The sequence below is a fragment of the Dunckerocampus dactyliophorus genome, chromosome 15, assembly GCF_027744805.1.
Source record: "Dunckerocampus dactyliophorus isolate RoL2022-P2 chromosome 15, RoL_Ddac_1.1, whole genome shotgun sequence".
Lineage (NCBI taxonomy): Eukaryota > Metazoa > Chordata > Actinopteri > Syngnathiformes > Syngnathidae > Dunckerocampus > Dunckerocampus dactyliophorus.
Genome location: NC_072833.1, coordinates 1,428,759 through 1,454,530, shown reverse-complemented (window position 1 = coordinate 1,454,530; position 25,772 = coordinate 1,428,759). Strand labels below are relative to the sequence as shown.

Below are 25,772 nucleotides of genomic sequence, written 5' to 3'. Positions count from 1 at the left end.
AAATAAGGACTGGTACACTCCAGTTTGTGTGTGTGTGTGTAAAACAGGAATCATTTGAAGAAAAAAAATGCTAAATGTTCATTGGTTAAAAAAAAAAAAAAAATGCATGACAATCAAATCAATACAAGTTCACCCTTGTAAGGCACAACAGCCTACGCACTGTTTCACCTTGTACGTTACCCTCAGCATTAGCATCTCACTCTGGGGAACACTCCATATAACAAAGGAGTCAGTCATACTGCAACTAGAAAGGAGCTGAAATGGGACCGAAACCATAAGTGAGAGAATGCAACATCGGCAGCAAGCCTCGAATGTTACAGGATAGGAATGATGTTTACAAAAACAAAATTACTGGTGCTGCAGACGTTGTTTCCACATTTGTCCGAGGGGAACTTCCTGGATGCTACACGTCCGGCTAACTCACCCCAGACATGCGGACCATCCTCAAATAGACTGAAAGCTGGAAAAAGACGACTCAGAATCAGAGAGTAACATTTGGGATTTATCTCATCAAGTAGAAAAAGAGTAGGAAACCCACAGCTTTGTATAAGACAGCATATAAGAAGAATTTGTCCTTGGGGTCAAATAGAAATGGAATCGAGAGTGTGCAGAATGTGACAGAGATCCAAAATAGACACAGCAAAAGACCCTTGAGAGGATTTTTCAATTCAACTCTTCACATTCAATCAGTGTCACCTGTGCGAGAACCCGTCTGCCTTGTGTTCCCTTTCAGCCGAATAAGTCTTTCAGGTCATTGTTGGCGGACGTGCTGTGCTTAAGCCCGCTTTGGTTCATGCTCACGGGAGTCTGAGAGAAGTTCTGCGGGCTGAAAAAAGGGTTCGCTTGCATGCCGAACCCGCCCATGCCCGCCGAAGCTCCCTGCATCGCATTCTGAGCGTTCTGGGCCGAACCAAACTGGCCGAGCCAAGGGGTGTGGCTTCCAGGTGCCGTCTTTGGAACAATTTGGTTGAGCGTGACTTTGGGCTTGTTGGATGTGAAAAGGCTGTCCAGCGCTGACAAGTCCGGTCCTTTGTTCATCTGCCCGGCGGGTGTTTGATTCTGTGCAAGGGCACCAAAGTTGGGGGTGCTGGTGGTGGTGGCCATGCCGCCGTAGACGTTGGGGCCTGGAGACCGCATGCTCATCCCCATGCCGGCCGTGTGGAAGCCCATGCCGGGGTTGAAGCCGTTGGACACCGGGGTGCCCATGGAGCCCACGGGGAAGACGGGGGCACCCTGCCCCAAAGATGGCCGAGGCTTGTTGGCTAAGGACATACTGTTTAGAGACGCCATGTTGTTTAGAAGGCTGCTGGTCAGATCCTTTGTCTGCAACACACAAGACAAGCCAGTCAAGAAAAAGTATTTTGGCTGACAGAAATGTAGACTGCAGGATGCCGTCTTTGCCTGCGAGTTGGTCCCGGCGGGCGGTTTGATGCTCTGCGGCGCCAGCGGCTGCTGACTCCTCAGTTTGGCCGCCTGCTCTTGTTCCTTCGCCAGTCGCTGCTTCTCCTCTAGCGTCAGAGACATCTGAGGTGGACACAGAAAGGCCAGAATGTCAATCAGGTGGACGAGATGCAAATAACACAAAATGCTGAATCAAATCTTTGTACCCTATTGGGCTGCGGGGCTGCTGCCGCCGCCGAGGACCCGTTCTCCTTCCCGTTGACCCCTGCGCTGCCAAAGATGTCATCGATCTGAAAATAAATACAGGCTGAATGAAGCACACCTTTGAAATGCAAATGAGAGTCTTTATTGCTCCCGACTCACCTGGTTTCCAGAGGACAGCTGGCTTTTGGTCTCCTCTGTTTGCTTCCCTGTGTTGGAGATGTTCAGACTCCTGATAGAAGATAACAAAAACAATTCTAGAAGAAGGAGCCTTTTGTTTTGTTTCTTATTGAAATCACATGGCACCTCTGCTTAGGCCTGTCACGATAACAAATGTTGCTGGTCAATAATTGTGCTAAAAATTTGAGTTGATATTCGATATTATCGGCAACACTTTTGAGACCTTTTTTTTTCATTAATTATTGTCATGAGAGGTGTAATTCACATTTGAACCACTAGATGGTACTCAGGTATAGCATACGGTTTATCTGTGTAAGACATTAGCCTGACACAGTCATTCATGTTAGCGTATGCTGGCTCACGAAGCTAACTGCTGCTAGGGTAGTAAGGTGGTAGGTAGTAGCTCGTAGCCTCGCCTCCACAAAGAGTCTGAATGAGATGAGAGCCCACTCTCTCTGTTCATTCCACTATAGAACCAACGCACACAGACAGAAGCAGAGTAAACCCTCTTGTCATCCAGCCTGTGTGGCATAGAGAGACCCGCAGACGCACAAACACACGCATACATGCACATGTCAATTTATCGAGGGAGTCATCATTATCGACCCGTTTGTTGTTGGGTTTTTTTGCATCGTTCGATGGATAGATTAATCGATGACCTACCTCTGCTGCTCCTGCATGATGTGCAGCTGCTCCAGCTTGGTCTTGTGCTCGGCCTCCATGCGGCTCAGCATCTCTCGGATGACCACCATGAACGAGTTGAACTGGAACACACATCATAATAGCATCAGAACATTCTGTAGGGAAATGAAAGGAGTCCCATTAAACATCACATTGGATCCCAGTGAGGCGTCTCCTCTTGGCCCACATTTTTCAAGAAGAGAATCGAGAGGGGTGCCAACAAGCGCTTTATGATGCCCGCTGACGTCATGCACATTCTGAGTGAAATAAGGATGAGAGGCAGTCATTTTCACCGTGGGCCACCTTGCTGTTATGGCTTTTTTTTTTTTTTTTTTTTTTTCCCTTGACGGGGAAGGACGTGTATGGCAGGAGCTCTGTTGATGATACTGGAAATTTTAACTATTTTGGTGCTTTCCTGACTACACTTCATGAGCACAGGATCAGTGCTGATGGCTGAATCCCCCATCTGAATTCCTTTAACTTGGATAGTCGAGAGGTACAGATACAAGTATAGATACCTGCTACTAGCAAGTCTAGCTAGTTAGCGAACTGCTGAAGTTCAAAGAGGTTGCTTAGCAACAATGTCAAACACAAAGAAAAATGATACTGGCTCTGAACTCGAAGAGGAAAATGATTCAGGCTCTGACGTGGACATAAAAATAGAAGCCCTTTTTCCAGGATACCTGGAGTTTCAGAAGGCTACCAAGGAGTTCCTCGAGGGTAGAGAGATCACTCTACCACGAATAATGCAAGCAATTGAGAAACTGCATTCAATGGCAGAGAAACATTCAGCTTCAAATGCAGTGATAAGGAATGGTATCACAAACATTATGGCAGAAAATAGAGTACAGAGTAAGTCAATCACAAACATTATGGAAGAAAATAGAGCACAGAACAAGTATATCAAAAAACTAAGAAAAGAGGTCAAGAAGTTGCAAGATGAAACTGCAGACCTGAGCGCTGCTCTTAAGGAGGTTAAATACCCTTTGGAAGATATCAAGGCTCTGCAGGACGACATTAAGGTACTGTTGAATGACAATGCTGCCTTGCGCTCTGCTCTTCAGGAAGCGATAAACCGTAAAGAAAATACAGCATTTTGCAAGGATGTTAGGGTTCTGCAGGATGATATCAAGGCATTATTGGAAGATAACGCTGCCTTGCGCACTGCTCTCAAGGAGGCTATAAACCATATGGAAGCCACCTCACGTACTGATCTTAAGGACGCTAAAGACCCCAGGGAAGAAAATAGAGCACTATGCAATGATATCAACATTCTACAGGATGACATCAAGGCACTATTGAAGGATAATGCTGACTTTCGCACCACCCTTGAGGAAGAGAAAGAAGCAAAGGAGAATATCAAGGAGCAAATTAAAAACTTCATTGACGAGGTGGATCAGATGGCACGAATTAATGATGTGGTCCTCACAGGGCTCCAAATCACACCCAAGTCAAGAGATGTTCCTTCAATAAAGCAACAGATTGCTAACTTCCTACACTCGAAGGAGGTGGATGTCGATGTCAACAGTATTGACACTTGCGTCCCACTCCATGGCAGAAACAACACCACACCTGTCATCATTAAGTTCACCAACAGGGAATCCAGAACTGCACTGCTGAAACAGGGAAAGAAGCTAAGAGGCACCAACATCTACGTGAATGAGTATCTCACAAAACGCAATTCCGACATCGCCAGGAAAGCACGAGACCTGAGGAAGCAAGGAAAGATTCAAAACACTTGGAGAATTAACGGGAAAATCTACATCAAACTAAACGGAAGTCCAGGAGTCGCAAGAGTGTTTGTTGTCCAAGATATCAGTGATCTGGATGCATATTAAACATTATATTACTATGATAATAAGCATAATGGAGGAAACACCCTACAAGACAGAGAAGGACTACATTCCACAGCAATAACCTCGACATAATTAATAAAAGGAACTCTTGTATACAAACCCAGCGTCACTAGCAGTGCAACACTAAAGACGATGTGGATATCAACAGGAGAGAAAGGACAGGATAAATAGAAAGGGAAAAGGAAAGGAGAAGGAGGAAAAAATGGAGAAAGGGAAAAAAAAAAAAACTTTTTTTTTTTTTTTTTTATCATTTGTGTACCTGTATACTGTATACTGTATATGTAAAAATGTGCGTACTTGTGTAGGTGCAGATGTAGGTGTATATATATGTATGCACGTGTTTGTATGTACACACATGTATTAGCAATTGATGTGCTACGAAGAGGGGGTAGGATTAAATAAGCTCTGCTTCTTCCTACTCCTTTTCGGACATATGCGTGTTCGAAATAAATTAAACCAACCAACCAACCAACCAACCCTCAGGGGGCTGCCCCCTTTAAACAAAACCATATTCATGTATACGCGCCTAACGATATTATGACACATTTCATGATCATTTTCACTTCGTACTGTTTTACCAACAAACTTACATTGAACAAAGTCAAGCTATCAATCGCAAATTTGAGTATACAAATATTGTATAGTTCATTTTAACTTGGACTCGACGAGTTTTGCTGTCAAAATTGACAGAACAGATACATTTAGCTAGAAAGATGATTAATAAAACACACACAAGGCTGGACTTATTCCCTTATTATGTGTTATTGTGCACTTGAATTTGAAGTGATCTGTTCCATGTTTACTCTTATTCTTTGTTTGATTTTTAAAAAATGTTTATTACGACATTTTTGCAGAGCTGTTGGAAATGTGAATTTCTCTTGGAGATGAATAAAGTATCTGTCTTTTTGATTTAAAAAAAGATATATATTTTAAGTTAAAAAATATATTTTAAAAAAATTATCCAAAATAATACTAAAAACAAAAAAATTGATTCATAAAATTGAAAAATATATACAAAAATATATAAAAATATAAAAAATAATAATAATAACAATAATTAAAATAATATTAATAATAATATTTAAAAAAAAATAACATGAAAATAATTACATAAAATCATGTTTTAAAAAAATCCTTTTGACGTGCATAACCTCCAGGCTTGCACGGGCCACATAAAATGATATGGCGGTCTGAATCCGGCCCCTGGTCCTTGAATTGGACACCTGTGTTATCAACAAAATAAGGGTGTCATAAAAAATATCATACATTAGTAACACAATTGGAATTGCATCGGTAAGTATGTCTTCCTTTACCACAAGCGGGCATTGCAGTCTGAGGATTTTGTAGCAATGTGTGCAGAGGATGACCTCCCATTAGAAACGTTAACCAAGCTGCAGCCCTTTCTGAACCAGTGGGAAAAATTGGCCAATGATGCATTGCATCAATAAATGTATGGATTTTTGCATTTAAATTAGTGGACATTTTATTTACTCACAAAAGTCACAAAAGTACACACTCTATGCTGGTAAAATACGTGTAAAAGGTAAAAAAAAAAAAAAAAGAATTTTCGGAAAATATAAATCAGATTTGATAGGGCCCTGCATGATATACATAAGCCTGAAGAGTTGCAACTGTCGGACATCTTTGTAGGACCAACAAAAGGCTACCTGATTAAGGTTGAGGTTGTTGTCGATGCTGAGCGACACGAGGTGCGGCAGGCTCTTGCTGGCCAGATTCTCCTTGGGGATGCCCAGCTTCTTGTGACTGAAGGTGCACTTATAGATTCCTGCAACGAGAACAGTATTGTAGTCTTTCAGCAACACGATGAGGGGGAGGAGGAGGTAGTGTGGCGCTCACCTAGGATCCCCATGAGTACTGCTGGCTCTCTGGAGGGGATCTGCTGCAGGAAGGGCAGGATCTCGTCAATGACAAACCACTTGTCCAGGTACTCCAAGATCTTTCCCAGACACACCAGCGAGTTCACACGCACCTGCACGGCGACCAGGAGGGAGAAAGTCCAAATGCGTGTGTGTGAAGTGTGACAAGTGCTTAGAAAAACTCACGGCGAGCGAGGAGGTTTGCAGGCAGGCTGATTTGATTCGAGGGATGAGGGAGTTCTTCATGGAGGGATAGTCGATCAGGTTGGCAAATGTTGGGATGATGTTGAGGCACAGCTCCTGGAAGACGTTACAAAATGGACACAAGACGGTGTAAGTGATCACAAACATAATAAAGTATTGCAAAGGCACAAAGTGGCTGCACCTGGATCTGCACAGAGGGCGCTTCCAGGGCTCTGTAAACCATCGGCAGCACGCTGTTCTTGATGTCCTCCGCCGGTGTTTTGGTCAAGAGGAGATCCATTTTTTGCAGGAAGATGAGCAGGATCTGCACAGGGACACAGTTATGAAAGGACAACTTGGACGCGCATCAACTACTGCATGTGGGCAGACATAGCTGTGGGCCTACCATGTTACTAGCCTGAGGAAGCATGGGAAGCATCACAAAGAGAAGACAAGTCTGAAAAAGTTCCATTTCTTGCTTTCTTTTTTTTGTTGTTGTCGTTTCTACCTGGATGGGCTCCTGCTGCTTGAAGACGGGTGTGAGGTCGGGCAAGATGAGGCGCACGTACTCCTCCTTGGTGCACTCCTCGGCAATGAGCAGCACGTTGGGCAGCACGAAGGGCACCATGTCCGGATTGACAAATTCAGAGGTGAGCGACGGCAGGATGCGGTAGACCACCACTCTCTGCCAGAAACGAAATAAGACCAATGTTTTGATATCCTGATGGGTGGGCACTAGGAGTGTAACAGTGCAGTGATCCCTCGCAATATCACGGTTACCTCGCTATCACAAATGAATGAATTAACTCATTCAATACCAAAGAGGTATTTATACGTCTTTTAAGAGGTGATGGTGCAACTCAGCACCACTCTAGAGCAATTTTACGCCGTAAAGTTGGAGAGCACGCAGGAGTGTAGAGTGCAGGAAGTTACCATTGTAGGGAAATATTAATTCATGCACATGCACACACACGTGCACGCACGCACATAGTTAAGTTCCAAATGTGAAAATTGTAAATACTGTAGTTCATGGTCTTACGCTTCACATACGCACATACCATAACTGACCTGCACATTATAATGCATCTGTTCATCAGTACAGCAATGTATCTGAGGTACAATGACATGTACGCTATCTTTAAAGTCATGGTCACATGATCAGAGAGCTTACCTTGGGGAGTTTGGGCAGGACTTTGGGGAGGCCTTTGTAGAATTGGGACTTTTGCAAGTTATCCCTCTGGAAGAGCGAGTCAAAGTACTGGAGGGTTACTGCGCCAACGTCGTCAAAAAACGGGATCTGGCATCCACACACACACACACACACACACACACACACACACACACACGATCAACAGAAAACTGTCAAGACACTGCCAGTCGTCATGATGATGAGGTGTGATGAGCGGACGCACACCTTGGTCATCTGGTCGGCATCTGGTCGGACGTTGGGCGTGACGCTGAGCAGCATTTTGACATGGTCTCGCACCTCCTCCGGTATCTTATTCAGCAGCGCCGGACTGATGTTGCTGAGCTACAATAAGACGAGACCGACATTACAATGGCGGTCAAGTGTGCGTCAGCGTTAAGTCACCATCCTCCACCTGTCGCCCCCGCACCTGGTCGAGCTGCCGGCTGAAGCTCTTAAAAATGTCGTGCTTGTTGACTTGGAAAACAGGCTTGCCCTCACTGAAGACGGCGTGCATGACCACGCCCAGCGAGTACATGTCGGAGGCCGTGTCGCAGCTGACGGACAGGATGTACTCCGGGGCCAGGTACTCGGGGTTGGGGAGGCAGAGCGGCGGCAAGTTGGGCTCCCATTCCTTGCAGGAGTACTTGGGCTGCAGGGGGGTTGAAGAGCAGATTTGCACGGGACTGATTGTTGTCAAAGACACGCGAGGACTCACCTCAGCATCGGACGGGTTGCTTGTTGAAATGCTGAAATCAAAACCCATAATCTTCCACGACCCGCTCTTATTGAGGATAACGTTCTCTGGGCACAAGTTGCCGTGGACCATTTTGACTCCGCTGTGCAGGAAGGACAACCCCTCTGAGATCTGGAGAGATTTAACAAACAACTTTTGAATCTGATGGCGTTTCAGCCACACACACACACCCAACGACGACTGCGTACTCACTCACCTGTAGCAGGCCGTACTTTGTCTCCACGTCATACAGCTTGTACTCCTTGATGTCATTGGGCACCGGGCTGGGCAGGTTGTCCCACTGGCCAAGCACGTTGGACAGACTGGCAAAGACGGGCTCTGTGCAGAAGGCCAGGCAGTCTCTGACGGTGGGAAAATGACAGCAAATCCAATGAATGGAGCTGGACTTGTTGCAATAAATGCATGAAACCCTCATTTTGGTGTCAACTTTCCAATCAATGAACTTTACATCCAAACCAATGGACTCATTTACTTGTGACAGAACACTGCGATTACATTTCGACTGCCACAGAAAAATTTGGCGCTACCCGTTTGCCCTCGCTCATAAAGGCATTAGAGAAGGTCTGCGTAGTCTATTGTAATTTTGCACTGTGGGATCTTCAGAGGGTTCTAAGTAGGGCTTCAAAATGCAAATAAAAGACATGAGAGACAGAAACATTCTGGAGTAAGCTATTGATTGCAAACAAGCATTAAAGCAAAATAGGTTGTCCATCAGCTGATCAAAAGTTTAAGACCATAGCTCAAAAAACTCCTACAACTGAAATAAAATGTTGGAAAAAAGTGTCAGTAATGAGCAGTGCCATTCTTGTTAATCACCTGAAAAATGAGTTTGGGCATGCTTGATGCCAGTGTTTCCAGGAGGCTAGTGGGATGTTGCTCCAGGTGGGGAAGATGGCTTCACGGAGGGCATCCACCATCTGGAACTCATGTCCATTTTTGTAAATCCATCCCCAAATGTTCACCATTGGATTTAGATCCAGGGGACAGGCAGGATGAAAAAGCCAGTCATTACCACACAGACGAGGGCCTTCAGTCATGAGGGATGCCCCCTGCAACATCTCCACATAGCCAGCTGCCGTTGGACGCCCCTGCACAACCTGAAGCTCCATTGTTCCATTGAAGGATCATGACGCCGCCCCCTCCACTGTGCCGTGTGGAAAACATCTCAGGTGGAATCTCCTTGACATGCCAGTAACATTGGAAGCCATCAGGACCGTCAAGGGAGAATAAAACTTTCTTCCACCTTTCAATGTCCCATGTTTGGTGCTCTCCTGCAAATTGCAAACAGGCAATTTTGTGGCCTTGAAGAAGACGAGGCCTTGGAAGATGTTACTTTGTTCTTAAAAACCTTCCCTGGCAGACTGCCTCTGATGGTTATTGGACTGCACACTGCACCAGTAACAACCTTCATTTGAGCCGAGGATGGTCCCGTGTCTTGACGGACAGCCAATGGGATCCTCCAGCTCAGGGCTGATGCCGTTTTTTTGGGTCTACCACTTGACTTTTTTGTTCCATGAGCCTTGGGATGTTTGAAGAACTTTGAAATGACTGTCTTACTGCGTCCAACCTCAGCAGCAACGGCTTATGCAGCTCAACAATCCCACCGCATTCAAAGACAAGGTTTTTTGCCTTTGCCATCAAGAGATCATGACAGAGTGAACACCTGACACTAAATCACATTCAAGCTGCATTTTTGCCAAGATTTTGCCTTTTAAAGATTGTACTCTTAAAAAATCTTTGATCAGCTGATGAACAGCCTGTTTCACTTTAATGCTTCTTTGCAATAAATTGCTTACTGATAACAAAAATAAAATAAACACAACATGAGCAGATAATAGCGGTTGCCGTGTCGGCCTCACAGTCTGGAGAGCCCAGTTTGAATCTCTGGAGTTTGCATGTTCTCCCCCGTGTTTGCGTGGGTTCTTTCTGGGTACTCCGGCTTCCTTCTGTATCCCCAAAACATTTATGTCAGGCTACTAAATTGTTCATAGGTGTGAATGTGAGTGTGAATGGTTGTTTGTCTATATTTGCCCTGTGATTGGCTGGGGAGCGGTCCAAGGTGTACCCCGCTTCTCGCCCAAAGAGAGCTGGGATAGGCTCCAGCTCACCCGTGATAAGACTAAAGACAGATAAGACATAGATATAGACAGATAAGACTAAAGAGATGATCATCGACCCAAGAACAAGGGAAAAGGAGCCGCATAGACCCCTGTTTATTGATGAGACTGAGGTGGAGAGGGTGAAAACCTTCAAGTTCCTTGGCACACACATCAGCGAGGACCTCACCTGGTCTCACAACACCCAACAAATTCTGAAGAAGTCCCAAAGGAGACTGTACTTCCTGAGAAGACTGAGGAAATTTGGCATGTCCACCACAATCCTGAGTTGCTTCTACAGATGCACTATCGAAAGTGTCCTTACCGCCTCCATCACTGTTTGGTACGGTAACTGTACAACACGTGATAGGAAGGCACTCCAGCGGGTGATCAAGACCTCACAGAACATTGTTGGGGCAGCCCTCCCCTCACTGCAAGACATTTATAAAACTAGAGTCCTACGCAGAACACACAACCTCATCAAGGACAGCACACATCCACAACACTCATTATTCACACTCCTACCGTCAGGCAGACGCTACAGGAGTTTGAAGTCCAGGACCACAAGGCTGGCAAACAGCTTTTACCCACAGGCCATCAGGCTCCTCAACGAAGCACTCGCACACGCCGCACGCAACACACGCACACACTCATAGCACTTTATTTATTTATTTATTTGTATTATTTACTTGTATTAATGTCTCTTCTGTTGTTGTTGCTTAATTTATTGGTATATATGTTTATGTGTTTGTTTCTTATGTTCTTATTCTTTCATTTGTTTTCTTTCTTTTCTTGGGAGAATGAACAGAATAAGATTTTCATTGCATGGTATAACTGCTGTTGTACTGTGCACATGACAATAAAACTCTCTTGAATCTTGAATCTTGAATCTTGACCCTAATGAGGTCAAGCTGTATAGAAGATGGATGGATAGTGATGTTTGTGTCACCTTGACTCTTCCAGAGGATGCTGCACCGTCAGGAGGCGGGGGTGCCGCAGCCTCGTCAGCTGTTGTACCCCTCGCTTCAGGGAGTCGATAATTTGGTCCTTGTCAAATTTCTGGTACTTGTCGATCATCTTCTTGTCAAACACAAACACGGCCACTTCCTGGAGAGGACAAAAAACACCCCAAGGAAGCTATAGACATGTAAATGATGGTGGGTTTATGTCCGAGGGGAGACAAATAACCTGTTTGGTGGACTTCTTGGTGCCATTGTAGATCCTCCAGCACATGCCGGGACCGCCGCTGGCGATGTGTCGGCCCACCTCAAACTCCCGCGTCACGGGGTTGCCCATGACGGCGCTGGTGACGTCGGCCGTCACTTTGGTCACTGTGCTCTTCAGCTTGTTCAGCATTGACTCCATGTCGAAGGCGGACCAGGCAGCTGGAAGGAAGCCCGGGGCTGTTAGCATCTCCCGGCAGACTGCAAACTGCACTCTCAGGTTAGAAGATGATTAACTTCCCCCCACCTACCCCCTTCTTTGTTACAGCTTCACAAAACTAGACGCCATACAAGACTTTCAAAATACCTCAGACGGAACTTGAAGGGCTGTTACTCAACAGGAAGTCGGACAAAAGAACACATCTGAACACATTTTGACGTCACTGCACAGCACTTTGGATACATTGGTGGTAGAGTAAAATACATTTCGTACATATGCTACAATGAATTAGATGAGGGTGAGCGCTATAGGCTCATCTTACACACTGAAACGCAAAGATTCAATTACTGTGTATGCATGTCGCTTCATTTTCAGGCATTATCACATTCCCTGCCCTCATTGTCAACAACTGAGGACAAATAAAGCAGAACTGGTGCATCTTTTATTTCATAAACGCTCTGATCACGTTCTAACAAAGGGGCTTTGCGACAATTACTCACACGTTCTTGTCTGGTTCGGACGTTCTAATGTCACTAAGTGGACCATTTATTAAATAAACAAATCACATTATGGCTGGTCAGCTAGTAGCGCAGGCTATCTGTTAGCTTTCAGCATTAGCTGGCGTAAGAGACAAAATATTAATGACAGCTCGGTGACATGTGTCCACTTCATCACGTTTAAACACAATTGAAGATATCACTTGATATCTGCTGCATATCGATACCTATTGTATGTACGAATGTGACAATTCAATCTAACAGTACGCCTCACCAACTACACTGATGTTGGCAACGAATAACCCTTTAAATCTCATTTGAACTCATCCATATTAGTCAAATATAAACGCGGACATAGTAGACATGAATTCTGCTTGGTGTTGTGACTTGTGATTCAAATAATTCACCGACGCTAACTAGCCGACAATGCGCAGTAAAACCAGTCATGACAAGAGTCCCGTTTGATTGACACAAACACCACCAGGGTGAAATATTCATGTAGCTTACATTGATAAGATGTCTTCAAGTGATTCCCCCTTTAAAAAAAATTAAAGCAGACTCCAAAAGGAGCGCTGTCACTGAAGGCTGTGACTCAGAGCGCTCATGTTTTCAAGTCGCATACAGAATTAGCTAGCCTGCTAGGCTAGCAAGAACACAACGCTACTTCCGGGTTGAGTCGTGTGCGTCGACGTCACGTTTGGGCTCGTCGGTATTATACTTTATTAATCTCTAAGAGAAATTTACATTTCCAACAGCTCTGCAAAAAGTTATAATGAGTTTAATCACAAAATTAAAAAAAACAAACAAGGCAAGACATGAGAGACAATACAAATATCGGACAGATCACGTCAAATTTGTAGTGCAGTAATACATAATGAATAACAATAATACTAAATATATTTTTTTAAATTGCAATAACTGCCGATATAATGTTTAGAAAAATGGACAATTGTAAAATGAGCACATCATGTTCAGTAAATTTACTGTACATATTCAATCAACACAAAAAGGCTAATTACATTTACAAGATATGTACTAAAGACATAATTTCAAGCAAAACAAATCAAACAAAGTGCATTCAAACTTGGTTTCAGCATGAGGGAAGAACAAATATTGATAAAACATCATTACAACCAACCATAGATTAAATTAGTAGTCCAGAAAATGCAAAATTAAACCCAAACTAGCGTTGGCATGTGCACAGCACTATTTCACTACTTTCAATACATCTACCAACTCACTCTGCACCCGACCCCGACCCATGTTGCCTCTTCAGGCCGGGCCCCATGGGCGCAGGCTCGGCCACCAGACGCTTGCCATCGTGTCCAACCTCCAGGCCTGGCTCCTGAGGGGGGCCCTGATGACCCGCGTCTGGGCGAGGGAAACATTGGTCCATATACGTCTGTGTAGGCTCTCAGTCGTACAGGAGTTGTCCATCGAGGGAAAGGCTTCTTGAGACATCATCTGTACTTCTGTGAAGAATGTGTCGGACGTTTTGCTCCTCATCCGAAGAGCTTCATCAGCAAACTAACAAGTGCTGGTAGCCTAGGCCTTAAATACAGTACGAGTTCCTTAGTGTAAGGAACCAATAGGAGGAGGGCATTGGCACACCAATTCCACCCACTCTTACTGTATTTAAGGCCTAGGCTACCAGCACTTGTTAGTTCGCTGACGAAGCTCTTCGGATGAGGAGCGAAACGTCTGACACATTCTTCACAGAAGTACAGATGACGCCTCAAGAAGCCTTTCCCTCATTGGTCCATATATGTTGCTCATCATTGGGGTCTACTTGAGCTGTTGCTTCGAAACAGCTCCTTTAGAATTTGACAAAAATCTCAATAGAACCAGTAAAAGTGATATTTTAAGAGCCATAAAGTTGCCACCGGCAGAGTACCGACTCCAATAGTGCTGTGTTTAGAAGGCGCTGGAGAGATGCTGGAGGAAGACCACGGGGTGATGCCTCTCAAACTCCTTGAGGAGCCTCCTCCTCTCCTTAGCAGTCACGCCGCTGATGGAGGAGATGTCCCGCAGGAGATGCTTGAGACCATCCAGCGTGGCATCCTCGCACTGCTCCCGGTACTGCTGCGGCGTCACCTCCTTGCAGAAGGTGAACGCTTGGATGATGTGAAAACAAAAAGGGAACGAGCGCCATGAGTAAAGCCTGTTATGTGCGCGTAACCCAAAAACGGATTTATACGTCTTTTATGTTTTTTTGGCGCGAGAGGCAAAAGGAGGTGATGACTGCACACTAATGGATGTCACTTTTAGAGTAGTTTTAAGCCATGAAAACTGCCACAAGGTGGTAGAAGTGCATTTGATAAGAGCTGAACGGAAAAATCACACATGACAGGAAAGAGGACGTGAGAGAACGTGGAGGAGGGTAGCGTGCAGAAGGTCACACATTGAGAAGTTAAATGAGTCTTACTGGCAATGGAGTCGGCATCTTTACCCTCCTGCATGCTCCTTAGTGTGCTGTGGACAGCTTCAATGAGGGACGTAGGGGTCTGTAATCAAAATCAAAGTAAATGTTTTTGCATGAAATATACGAGATAAAGAAAACTCACCTTAAAGAGATCTGTGTGGTTGTCCATGAAAAACAGCACCAAGGTCTCGCTCTGGGATTTAGTGAGTTCAGCATCATGGACGATGGCCTTCTGGAAAGTGCGGCTGACCACCATGCGGTTATTGCTCTGGAAAGCAACCACAATCAACCTACTAGCCTTGGGCGTGTGCAGGAGGTCACGCTGTGGGCGGCTACCTGTCTTTGTAGGCGGCAGGCGTGCGGGCGAGCCGCCGCAGCCATGTAGGCTAAAAGACGTCTGAGCTCGTCCCGCGAGCTCGTCTGCAGGAGACGGAGACACAGTTGAGACGCTCTGATGGCGTCCCGCACCTTGGCTTCTTCTGCAAGTAAACAAGGATATATCAAGTTTAAAGTTGTAATAAATAAGTTGTAATAATAATAATAATAATAATAATAATAATAATAATAATAAAGTATTAATATAATAAACAAATACATTATTATAATTAAAAAAAAATAAAAAATGTAACTAAAAATATATAGTTATTAATGGCAATTTATATATATATATATATATATATATATATATATATATATATATATAATTTTGTAAATGTTGTATAAATTATTGCTATATATAAATATATTTGTTGATACTGTATATCCATAATACATTATAATAAATGTATAAAATATTAATCTAGATACATTATTAATTATATAACATAATAATAATAATATAATATTTCAATTTTTATTATATATTATTATTTATTGAATTGAATTTGGCTTGTAAGATATAATCATCCAAATGACTGGATTAAGCAATGAAGAAATACATTCTTGAAATAGTTCACTCTGTGATGTAATAGTACATAGAGTTTAGGAGTTGCACTTTTTGAATTGAACTGCTCAAAAAATGATTTAAAATTCTAATTTATTGTGATGCATCTGTATGCTCATTTAAGGCAACCCGAGGAAAGCCATTTCTGTCTCTTTCTAGGTTTTATTGCCCCTTTGTTTAATTTCACTTCTTTTCATTTTATGACTTTAGGCTTAGACTTGATACAGTCTGCAAAATGCTTAAAAAAATATACAGTATATATATATTTACATATATTTTTAAACCCAGAGAATAATTGTTCATAGTTCTTTTTTCCTTTACATCACAATATATAGCAAAATAAACCATTTTAATTTCCTTTCAAGCATAATACTTAGTATGAATAAATGAAAGATCCCTTTTGTACATAATCTAAAAAATATATATGCTCCAAAATAAACTTCTTATATTTTTTGCCCAAAAATTGCCCCCAAATGAGAGTCTTATCAGTGTGGTGTTTACCCAGCAGCTTAAGTATGGCAACATATACGTCCAGGTAGAGTCCTGAGAGAATTGGAGCCTTTTCCCGTCCGCTGTAGTACTTGGCGATGGTGTCGAAGAGGACTCTCTTTTGGCTCGCCGCTTGCTCTGACGTCTCCACGCCATCTTGACGCCGAAGCTGCTCCCCTGCAACCACGATCAGCTGGTCTGGGAACAGCTCCAGGCAGTCTAAGGCTGCTGACAGCCACCCATCCCACCTGAGGACACGCCATGACATCAGTGCATTTATTTAAAAATAGAAAAAATATTGGAGGACTTACAGGGGTAGATTGAGGGTGTCTGGCAGCTCTCTCTCCAGGTAGGTATTGGGAATAACCAGGTACTGATTGCCCAGTGGAGGCCTCCCCCTCTTGGCTGGTGAAGCCAGGATGCTGTCCAGCACGGGCAGCTCCACTATATGCAGCAGCTGCAGCAAGGTCTGCTGCTTCCACACCTCCTCCACCACTGTGATCAAAGCAGCACGTCAGATATTCACTCCATAACCTCAATTGGACTCAAGAGCTCACCGGTTTTGGGAAGAAAGGTAGTGGACGTAGTGGTTGAAGGCGGCAAATTGAGGGACCTCAGCAACGTCTCCACCTTCTTGTCAGATAATCCCACAGCTAGAGGATTGGCGATCATGTGCATGTCATTCAACCTGCAAAACAAACACCAGTGTAGGACGCCAACTGACAAATAAACAAGCATGCAAGCCTACCTGGCGTGCTTGCTCTTCTTCATTGTCAGCTCTTTTGTTTGGTTTTCTGCGTCGCTGCTGACGTCCGGCGTCATGTCGGATTTAGACTCCAGGAAACGGTAAAGGCTTCCACCGCTGTCCTCGAACGCCACTTCCTTGTCGCGGCGAAAGAGCTTGGCGCCCACCGGCTCAAACACCTTGGCCTCCATCAGGGCCTGGCAGAGGCGAGCGGCTTTGAGACGGGAGACGTCACTTGCGCAAAAGGCAGCGTTCTGCATCAGGTAGCTGAGGACAGCGTCGACGGCGTCCGAGCCAGTGAAGCTCTCGGCATGGACGCACAGGTGCCTTCGGTGGCGGCGCACCTCCACCTGGCTGTGCAGGTGGTGGATGATGTTGTGCCACAGCTGAGTGGCACCAAAGGGGCCTGAGAAACCTACTGGAAGACACAGAGGCCAGTTTGGTTCATTCTGCTGCTGACGTCGTCAAAATAGAACTTTCTTTATATGGCCATCATGCTAATGATGCTCCGTCTGTGTTTTAAAGTGCTAGCTAAATAGAACTGTATTATCTTGCAATGTATATACCGTTGACACTTTCCTTCGTCGCTCATAAACACATCATACGGCTGCAATTTTCTCGAATTATATAAGCCCTAAACCACTACCTTTTAAATACCTACCTTAGAAAATACAATCTTACCATTATCCTGCAAACTTTCACGAAAACTTCGCGTTTGACTGTTGAGGCGTCTAAATCGAAGAGTCAAATCAACCGCCATTTTGCTACACCTGTGACGTCATTGGTGTCTTCTTCGTCGTCTTCTTCTTCTTCTTCTTTTAGTTTAATGGCGGGTTGCAACCATGACTTGAAAAGGTGCATACCGCCACCTACTGTACCGGAGTATGTAACATGGGCCATATACAGTATCTTACTTTATGCTATCTTAGATAGTGAGGAGACTACTTATACTACTACTAATAATAATCCTAATAATAATACTTATATAATACTATATATTACTATATAATACTATATAATATAATACTAAAATATTCTAATACTTATCTATATTCTATTATATAATCCTGTGTCCTTCAAATATTCTATCACTGCCCTCTGTATATCTCTTTCCCCCTCCCCACCTGTTCCTAAGATACCCTCAATGCTCCATTCCCTTCCTATCTTCTTAATTCTTTTCCTTAACGTTACACGTTCTTCCCTATATCTCTTGCAGTGTAGTAATATGTGTTCTACGTTCTCTATACTTTTGCATTCCATACATACTTTTGATTTACATTTCCCTATCAAAAACATCTTGTCATTTAACCCGGTGTGATTGAGCCTCATCCTAGTTAACACTATTTCCTCTTTTCTGTTTTTTCTCTTCACCCCTTGTGTGCTGATAGATTTTTGTACTTTATAATACTTTCTCCCGCTACTACCCTCATCCCACCTATTTTGCCATTTCTCCATCATTTGTTTTTTGATTATTGCCTTTACTTCGCCTTTACCAGCAGGTATATCTATCATTTCATTCCTTCTAATTCCCATTTTAGCCATTTTATCTGCCACCTCATTCCCCTCCACCCCTACATGTGCAGGCACCCAGCAAAATCTTATGTCTATTTTTAACATATGTAGTTGGAATAAGTTTTGATGTATTTCTAATAATAAATCCTCTCGACTTGATTCCATATTTTTAATACTATATAATGCTGCCAGAGAGTCCACACAGCATACCACTCTATCTGGTTTTATTTCCTCTATCCATTGCAAGCCTATAATAATTGCCATCATTTCTGCTGTATAAACCGATAGCTGGTCAGGTAATCTTTTAATGATGCTATAATTCATTGTTGGTACATAAATTCCAATCCCCACCTTCCCTTCTTCGCTTTTTGATCCATCTGTATACATATCTAAGTAACCATAATATTTGTTTTTAATATATTGACTTGCCTTATGTCCTTTTTCATTATCTTTCCATTTATTTTTTAACTCTGTTATATGTATATCTACTTCAGGTTTCGGAAATAGCCAGATAGGAATATTGCTTATGGGTGTAGAATTATTAATATGTATATTTTTTATGTTATATTTATCTATTTTATCTTTAATTACCCACCCAAAGCTATTACTTTTAGTTGTATTATACTCCCAACATTCCTCTATCACATTCTTGGCCAGATGTCCATGCCTACATCCTTTAAGTCTACTCCAGTATGTCAACATAAGTTGATCTCTTCTCAGGTCATACGGTACTTCTCCTAACTCAACCTGCATTGCTTTAATTGGTGTTGATATGATTGCACCTGTACATATCCTAAATGCTTTGTGAATATTTCTTTCTATTTTCATTAAATGTGTTTTAGCTGCAGCTCCATATACAAAACTTCCATAATCTATATTTGCTCTCATCAAAGCTCTATATATATATATTAGTGACTGTTTATCTGCTCCCCACTCCTTACCTGTAACAGCTCTCATTAAGTTTATTATCCTCTTACATTTCTCTTCTACCTTTTCCACATGGGTCTTCCATGTGCCTTTCTGATCTAGCCACATACCAAGATATTTAAAATGATCTACTTTTATCATGTTTTGTCCATATAGCATCAGGTTCTGATTTTTTATGCCTTTTTTCCGGGTAATCGTCATGTAACATGTTTTATTGGGTGATAGCTTAAATCCCCAGTCATATGACCATTGTTCTATCTTCTTTATTGCTTCCTTCATTTTACTTGTCACATTTATAGAATCTCGTCCCCTTGCCCAAATCACTCCATCATCTGCATATAGGGCCGACCCAATCCTTCTATCCAGATTCATGAATATATCATTTATCATTATGTTAAACAACACTGGGCTAATTACACTCCCCTGTGGTATACCATTTGCTATACTGTATTCTTCTGACATCTCTGATCCTACTTTAACTTTGAACTTTCTGTTCGATATGAAATCAAGGACCCAGTTATAGAACCTACCTCTAATTCCCATCCTATTCATCTTAATCAATAAACCCTCCCGCCACATGGAATCATAAGCCTTTTCAATATCAAAGAATACAATATTCATCAACTCTTTCATTTTAAAGGTTTTCTCTATTTCATTACTTACTCTAACTACAGCATCCATTGTTGATCGTCCTTTTCTAAACCCACACTGATAAGTTGTAAGTAACTCTCGACTTTCAAGGAAATAGTTAAGTCTTCTGACTAGAACTTTCTCCATCCATTTGCATAGATGTGATGTAAGAGCAATAGCTCGATAGTTCTCAGGGTGTTTTGGATCCTTACCGGGTTTATTAAATGGTAAAATTAATGCACTTTTCCATTGCTTTGGTATTATCCCTTCTTCCCATATTTTGTTAAATAAATCTAATATTTTTCCCAACATATTTTCTGGTAGATTCTGGAACATAATATAACTCAATTGGTCTTCTCCTGTTGCAGTATCTTTACTTTTATTTAATACTATTAGCAATTTATTGATATTAATTTCAACATCCATCACACTCTCCTCACTATCCTGTTTTAGTAACACATCCCTATTCTTTTTTATCATCCTCTCCTTCCCTCGTCTATGATTTTCATCCAGATGGTCTCCACTATGCACCCCTGCAAACTTTTTCCCCAGCACATTTGCTTTTTCTTTATCAGTCACATACATTGTTCCCTTATCTTCTAATATAGGTATTTTAGTAAACACGTTTTTCCCACTCATCTTCTTTAACATTGACCATACATCTCCTATCTTAATTTCCCTTCCTATGGCAGAGCAATAATCCCTCCATGCGTTTTGTTTACTGTTTTTAATTACTCTTCGGGCTATAGCTTTTTTCCTCTGATAATTTATTACATTTTCTTGGCTGAGGTTCTTCCTTAACCTTCTTAATGCGCAATTTCTTTCTTTTACAGCTGTTGTGCACTTTTCATTCCACCATGGAACCATTTTCCTTTCCCCTCCAATTGACTTACACGGTATACTTTTCATTGCTGCCTCTATTATCTTATTTGTGATCTTAACTGTGCATTCCTCTATGCCACCTTCCATTGATATTGAATTTGCTGCTTTACTACATTCCTCCCTGAATTTTCTCCAATCCGCTTTTGAAAAGCACCACTTTTTATGTCTGTGTCTTTCTTTGATATCTACTTCTGCGTTTATTGTACAACTTATCGGAAAATGGTCACTTCCTATACTTGTGGTTTCATTTACATACCATTCACAGGAACTTGCCAAGCTATGTGAGACCAGAGTTAAATCAATGCATGACATTGTATTTGACCGTATATCTATTCTTGTTCCATTTCCCTTGTTTAAGCATACTAACTGTCTGATATCCATGAGTTCTTCTACTACTATTCCATTGTGATCTGTTTGCTTACTTCCCCATAAACTATTATGTGCATTAAAGTCCCCACACCAGATCTCTCTACCACCATGCCTCCTTATTATCTTCTCCATTGTTTCAACATCTAGTAGTTTACAGGGGTTATATATATTAATAATGATTATATTTGTATTTGCTTGATGTATTTCAACAATCACACATTCTATTTCATTTGCTGTTGTTATTCTATTATATATTATTCCATCCCTCACAAATGTTGCACACCCTCCCCCTTGGTTTTCTTTTCGATCGAATCGCACTGATTCATAGCCATGCAACACATAATCCAGCTGTGGTCTAAGCCACGTTTCTTGCACACATATAATATCAGGTCTTTTCCTACTTTCTGTTATATATTTCTTAAGTTCTTGTCCATTTGCTATTAAACTTCTTGCATTCCATTGTAGGATGTGGAGTACCATTGTGATTTTAATTACCGTTCTGAGGTCCTGCATCATTATGTATAGTCAACATACTATGTATTTCTTCTGCTTTCACGTCTTTGATGTTTAAATATTGTTCTGCCGCTTCCACAACCGTTTTGATCCTGTCACTTTTCCTTTCCTGCCTCGTGGCCACATTGATGACTTTACATATAAAAGCTACAAAGTTCTTTTTATTTACTACTAATGTGTCTTCTTCAATTGCACACTTATGATTACATTTCTGTTGAGGAGCATTCCATTCTGATTGAGATCTTCTATGGTCTGTTCTCTGAGGAAGCCCTACTACTTGTCCTGTCTGGTCTATATGAGTTTCCTGATTCTCTACTGGTTTATTTTGCTTAATTACACACATACCTATATTCTTTACTGCTTCAGCATATGATACCTTATTTTCTCTTTTGTATTTTTGCACTTCTTTGGCATGTCTTTGCACTTCACAGCCGCCATATGCGGCACTATGTTCTCCTCCACAATTGCAACATCTTAGTTTAGCATCGCTAGCACACTTCCCATAGTCATGTTCTCCACCACACTTTGCACACCTTTGCCTCCACTGACATTGCTGTGCCGTGTGTCCCATTCTCTGACATTTGTAACATCTTAGTGGTTGAGGAATGTACTCCCTCACCCTAAAATTCATACATCCTATACGTATGTCTGTCGGTATTGTCTTTTCAAATACAAGTAATACAGACAAACTGTCACTTTTTACTCCTCCTCTGCTGGTTTGGAGTCGTCTAGCTTCTGTTATTTTGCCACCTCTTATTTCTCTCTTCACCTCATCCATGGACATTTCCAACGGTACGTTTGATATAACTCCTCTTATTACTGCTGCCTCTCCTAGTATGTGTACTTTTATTTCTCCTCCATCAAGGTACTTCAATCTCATAATGTTTTCTTGCTGTCTTTTATTTGCTGTCGAAATTAGTATTCTTCTGTTATTGAGCATTTTGGCGTATTTAACTTTCCCTATTTCTTTTTCAATTGCTTTAGTCAGATGAACTGGGTGAAAATGTCCTTTATCTTTGCTCATTGTAATAAGAACTTTGTATTCTTCATCTGACTCTTCTTTGCCATTTGTTTTAGCTCGTATTTTTTTCTTTGTTTGTCTTCCATCATGATCTTTCCCGCTGCTTGCTTCTGACCATGACTGTTTCCTTGCTATTTTAACCTGTGTGTACTCCATCTCCTCTGCCCCTTCGTCGCTAACATCATCTGAGCTACAGCCCATTGTTACACTCACGGTACAGTTTGGTTGCACTCGCACTTCAGCTCCCTCCGCTCCACCGCCACCAGCTCTTCGTATCTCTTTTGGTTTGTTGGAGGTCGTGGCGCACCGGTCTCGTCGTACCGGGCCCATATAGGCCGTCGGCCGAGACCTATGCAGTCCACTTCCCACAACCCACCTCCAGTCCAGATATCAAATCTCTCAACTGTATATTCAATACTTATTGTATTCCTTATCTCGCACTTTTCGCGCTTCAATTTTGGCGCCTCGAGCATTCGACAGTCACTTCCGCCTCCTCCCGTCACCAGCCTTCTTCGTCGTCTTTTTTCTGGTCTACATTTAAACGCGCTGCTGCCACTACCAGGTGATATGAGGTACTGCAAAGCATTTAAATGACAGTGAATGTGAAAGTTATGCTACTGTAATAAGTACGCAAAAAATACAATATTAGTTGAGAGAGCTTAGCATCGTAAAGATAACACTGATACAATTGCAACATCACCACGTTAATATCTTGTTTAACCGCTCCACGGTGACAGGTGGCACTATTTCGCAAATGGCCGGTTCAGAGGCAACAGAAGAAGAAGGTAGGGTCCCTTACTCTTGCTCGGAAGGGCACCCTTCGTCTATGAAGTGCACTTCATGGTATTTATTAACCCCTAGTCGAAATGGAGTTCCAGGACCATGCTTACACGAGTACAACACACGACAACGTTAACCGTGCGGAGTTTGTTCATAAATGTTAGTTGTTTTTTAAATAAAATAAAATGTCTACACGTGTTCTTGAACGGTTGAAATGGCGACCTACGAAGTACGTAATCAATGTTCAGGACACGGCTGCAGTACTTAAGTTTGTACGGATTTGGTCTTCATTGTTAACTGTCTCGATACTTTATCTTTATGCTGGTGGTTTCATTTATTTTACAGTATGCAAAATGAATGACTGTTCGTGTCCTAACTTCGGCTAGCTGTAGGACTTCCGTGCTTGTGCCACGTTCAGGACGCCGTGTAAACTTGACAACTGGGTTCTGGATGTGGACGTGTAATTTTGGACGTTTCGTTTGCTTTCTCGTCTAGTCAACTTAAAAGAAACCGAAGACTTTGTGAAGCTGAGGGTGTCAAATAATTATCTCTTCTCTGGGAAGAAAAATACTGCCTTGTATGCATGGAGGTATGTATGGAGTCCACTTCACGGTCGTTCAAATGGATGAGTAAATCTGATCGTTGCCATCATCAGACATATGGGCTTGCAAGATAAGATAACCCACCGACAAGCCTCCAAAAAATGGGAAAACCTGCGTAAAAAATACAAGGTAGCACTTTAAAAGGAAATTCCAATCACCTCTATTGATGCATTTGACACACGTTTTTCCACCACAGGCGCTCAAGGACCAAGACCATCGGGATAAATGGCCCCACTTCAACCTGATGAATGACGCCATGGAGGGCAGGCTGGAAGGCAGTGCCCCCATTCTGGGAATATCTCCTGAGGATAAAGGCTATTTCTCCCCACTCTCTAAGGTCAAGAAAATAAGAACAAGCACAAAGACGGCCTCTCCAGTTAAAGTGCAGAATGGAGACGCAGAAATTGAGGTCACGCTGAATGGAGACGGGGCTAAGGAGGAGGATGACGGGATGGAGGGCAGCACCGACTTCAACAGCATCCACCAAGACGAGGACGTGGAAGGGCGCACCACAGAGCTGGAGCACCTGGCCCTACAGCGAGAACGAGCCCTGCTGGACCGGGAGATCGCCATCCTGGAGCGGGACCGAGTCCTGCTGGAGCGCGAGAAGCTGCTGATCGAGAGGGAAACAGCGGCGCTGAAGCGGGAGAGGGAGATGGTGGCGAGGGACAAGGAGCGGCTGGCCTCGGAGCGCCGGAAAGCCGCGCCGATGGGGAAACCCGAGGCAGACGACGGCTCTAAGGACAGGCGGGAACGCTTCCTGCAGTTGTTTGAAAAACTCATCGACAGCATGTGACAGGATTGCGTGTTTGCTTTAAGTTGGATTTTTGTAAAGACTCGTTTTGAGAGACATATTTTTCTAAATGAACTCATTCAGCTGCAGTCTTCTTATTTGGATCTTATTTAATTTAGCTGGGAAATTAAACGGACACGCTTGCATTGTCGTACACCTTCTCAATAATAATAGTAATAATAAAGAGGAGAGGTCAAACAACTTTATTGACTTGTGGTTATTCCATACAGAGCACACAATAGCAAGCTGTTAGCATCGTTATTCACAACTCTCCTCCCAAATAATTCAGCAATTCTCTAGACCAGGGGGGTCCAAACGCTTTCCGTTATTAGTAGGGGTGTCACGAGACACCCAACTCACGAGAAGAGACGATGAACGAGATTTTAACATTCATTGGAACAAATTCGGCACACTGGCTTGTCCGTGTTGATGGGCTCACTTTGCTCATTGTTGTTATTACCTGTATATTGATTTCTAGTACATTACCTTGCAGTGCTCCTCATGAGGCTTCCTTGCTGCACTGTGTGTGTGTTTGTGTGTGTATGCTAGCCGCCCCGCCTCCCCTCCACAGAGACAAAGCATCTGTTTGACTGACAAGAGGTCTCACTCTGTTGTTCTATGGAGCATCAAGGTGCTGAAACCAATGCTTCCTGCCTGTTAGGAGGCAAGAGATGAGGAAAACAGACACATGCTCATGGTAATATGTAGAGACCAGCATTTATCGTGTGATTAATTCATTTATGTATTATCGTGAGACATTTTTTTTCCCTGATTGACAAATCTTGTCACATTTCAGTCTCGCCAGATCTTGCGACACCCCTTGTTATTAGCGTAAACATTTCAGGT

At 42.8% G+C, this 25,772-nt stretch overlaps 3 protein-coding genes across 8 annotated transcripts; 1 reads left to right on the top strand and 2 right to left on the bottom strand.

Moving 5' to 3' along the window:
* Nucleotides 1-481: 481 nt before the first annotated feature.
* scyl2 (SCY1 like pseudokinase 2) lies at nt 482-12,953 on the bottom strand. 2 transcript variants are annotated; one of them, XM_054753525.1, is made up of 19 exons: nt 12,806-12,953; nt 11,607-11,803; nt 11,368-11,525; nt 8,519-8,663; nt 8,284-8,433; nt 7,996-8,217; nt 7,794-7,910; nt 7,551-7,676; nt 6,888-7,064; nt 6,786-6,797; nt 6,582-6,704; nt 6,383-6,496; nt 6,177-6,309; nt 5,987-6,105; nt 2,446-2,546; nt 1,765-1,834; nt 1,608-1,691; nt 1,402-1,524; nt 482-1,323 (listed from the first exon to the last, which is right to left on the bottom strand). In XM_054753525.1, exons 2-19 carry the CDS (start codon nt 11,781-11,783, stop codon nt 730-732), a joined length of 2,745 nt encoding a protein of 914 aa, XP_054609500.1. In that variant the 5' UTR covers nt 11,784-11,803; nt 12,806-12,953; the 3' UTR covers nt 482-729. The 2 variants fall into 2 exon arrangements, with proteins under 2 accessions (XP_054609500.1, XP_054609501.1); XM_054753526.1 differs by lacking the exon at nt 6,786-6,797.
* A 1,064-nt stretch (nt 12,954-14,017) lies between these two features.
* On the bottom strand, nt 14,018-17,811 carry depdc4 (DEP domain containing 4). Its single transcript, XM_054753572.1, has 9 exons — nt 17,579-17,811; nt 16,901-17,315; nt 16,710-16,840; nt 16,464-16,647; nt 16,165-16,400; nt 15,057-15,199; nt 14,863-14,988; nt 14,724-14,802; nt 14,018-14,412 (listed from the first exon to the last, which is right to left on the bottom strand). The coding sequence occupies exons 1-9, from the start codon at nt 17,655-17,657 to the stop codon at nt 14,213-14,215; spliced, it is 1,593 nt and encodes a 530-aa protein (XP_054609547.1). The 5' UTR covers nt 17,658-17,811; the 3' UTR covers nt 14,018-14,212.
* Nucleotides 17,812-23,405: 5,594 nt separating this feature from the next.
* si:dkeyp-38g8.5 (uncharacterized protein LOC568385 homolog) lies at nt 23,406-25,075 on the top strand. Of its 5 annotated transcripts, none has more exons than XM_054752973.1 (4): nt 23,406-23,536; nt 24,027-24,120; nt 24,187-24,262; nt 24,330-25,075. In XM_054752973.1, exons 1-4 carry the CDS (start codon nt 23,506-23,508, stop codon nt 24,927-24,929), a joined length of 801 nt encoding a protein of 266 aa, XP_054608948.1. In that variant the 5' UTR covers nt 23,406-23,505; the 3' UTR covers nt 24,930-25,075. The 5 variants fall into 5 exon arrangements, with proteins under 5 accessions (XP_054608948.1, XP_054608949.1, XP_054608947.1 ...); XM_054752974.1 differs by having other exon boundaries at nt 23,531-23,594; XM_054752972.1 differs by lacking the exon at nt 23,406-23,536 and adding an exon at nt 23,542-23,690.
* Nucleotides 25,076-25,772: the final 697 nt, after the last annotated feature.

What these genes read in the sequence shown, in the direction of transcription:
- scyl2 (XM_054753525.1), bottom strand. Translation starts at nt 11,783, where the DNA reads ATGGAGTCAATGCTGAACAAGCTGAAGAGCACAGTGACCAAAGTGACG. An exon ending in CATCCTCTGGAAGAGTCAAG is followed by an intron (nt 8,664 to 11,367) that starts GTGACACAAACA and finishes TCCCACCGTCAG; the next exon opens with AGACTGCCTGGCCTTCTGCA. An exon ending in ATCATGCAGGAGCAGCAGAG is followed by an intron (nt 1,835 to 2,445) that starts GTAGGTCATCGA and finishes ATCTTCTATCAG; the next exon opens with GAGTCTGAACATCTCCAACA.
- depdc4 (XM_054753572.1), bottom strand. Translation starts at nt 17,657, where the DNA reads ATGGCGGTTGATTTGACTCTTCGATTTAGACGCCTCAACAGTCAAACG. An exon ending in TACCTTTCTTCCCAAAACCG is followed by an intron (nt 16,648 to 16,709) that starts GTGAGCTCTTGA and finishes CTTTGATCACAG; the next exon opens with TGGTGGAGGAGGTGTGGAAG. An exon ending in GACACCCTCAATCTACCCCT is followed by an intron (nt 16,401 to 16,463) that starts GTAAGTCCTCCA and finishes GCGTGTCCTCAG; the next exon opens with GTGGGATGGGTGGCTGTCAG.
- si:dkeyp-38g8.5 (XM_054752972.1), top strand. Translation starts at nt 23,618, where the DNA reads ATGGAGTTCCAGGACCATGCTTACACGAGTACAACACACGACAACGTT. An exon ending in ACTGCCTTGTATGCATGGAG is followed by an intron (nt 24,121 to 24,186) that starts GTATGTATGGAG and finishes TGCCATCATCAG; the next exon opens with ACATATGGGCTTGCAAGATA. An exon ending in ACCTGCGTAAAAAATACAAG is followed by an intron (nt 24,263 to 24,329) that starts GTAGCACTTTAA and finishes TTTCCACCACAG; the next exon opens with GCGCTCAAGGACCAAGACCA.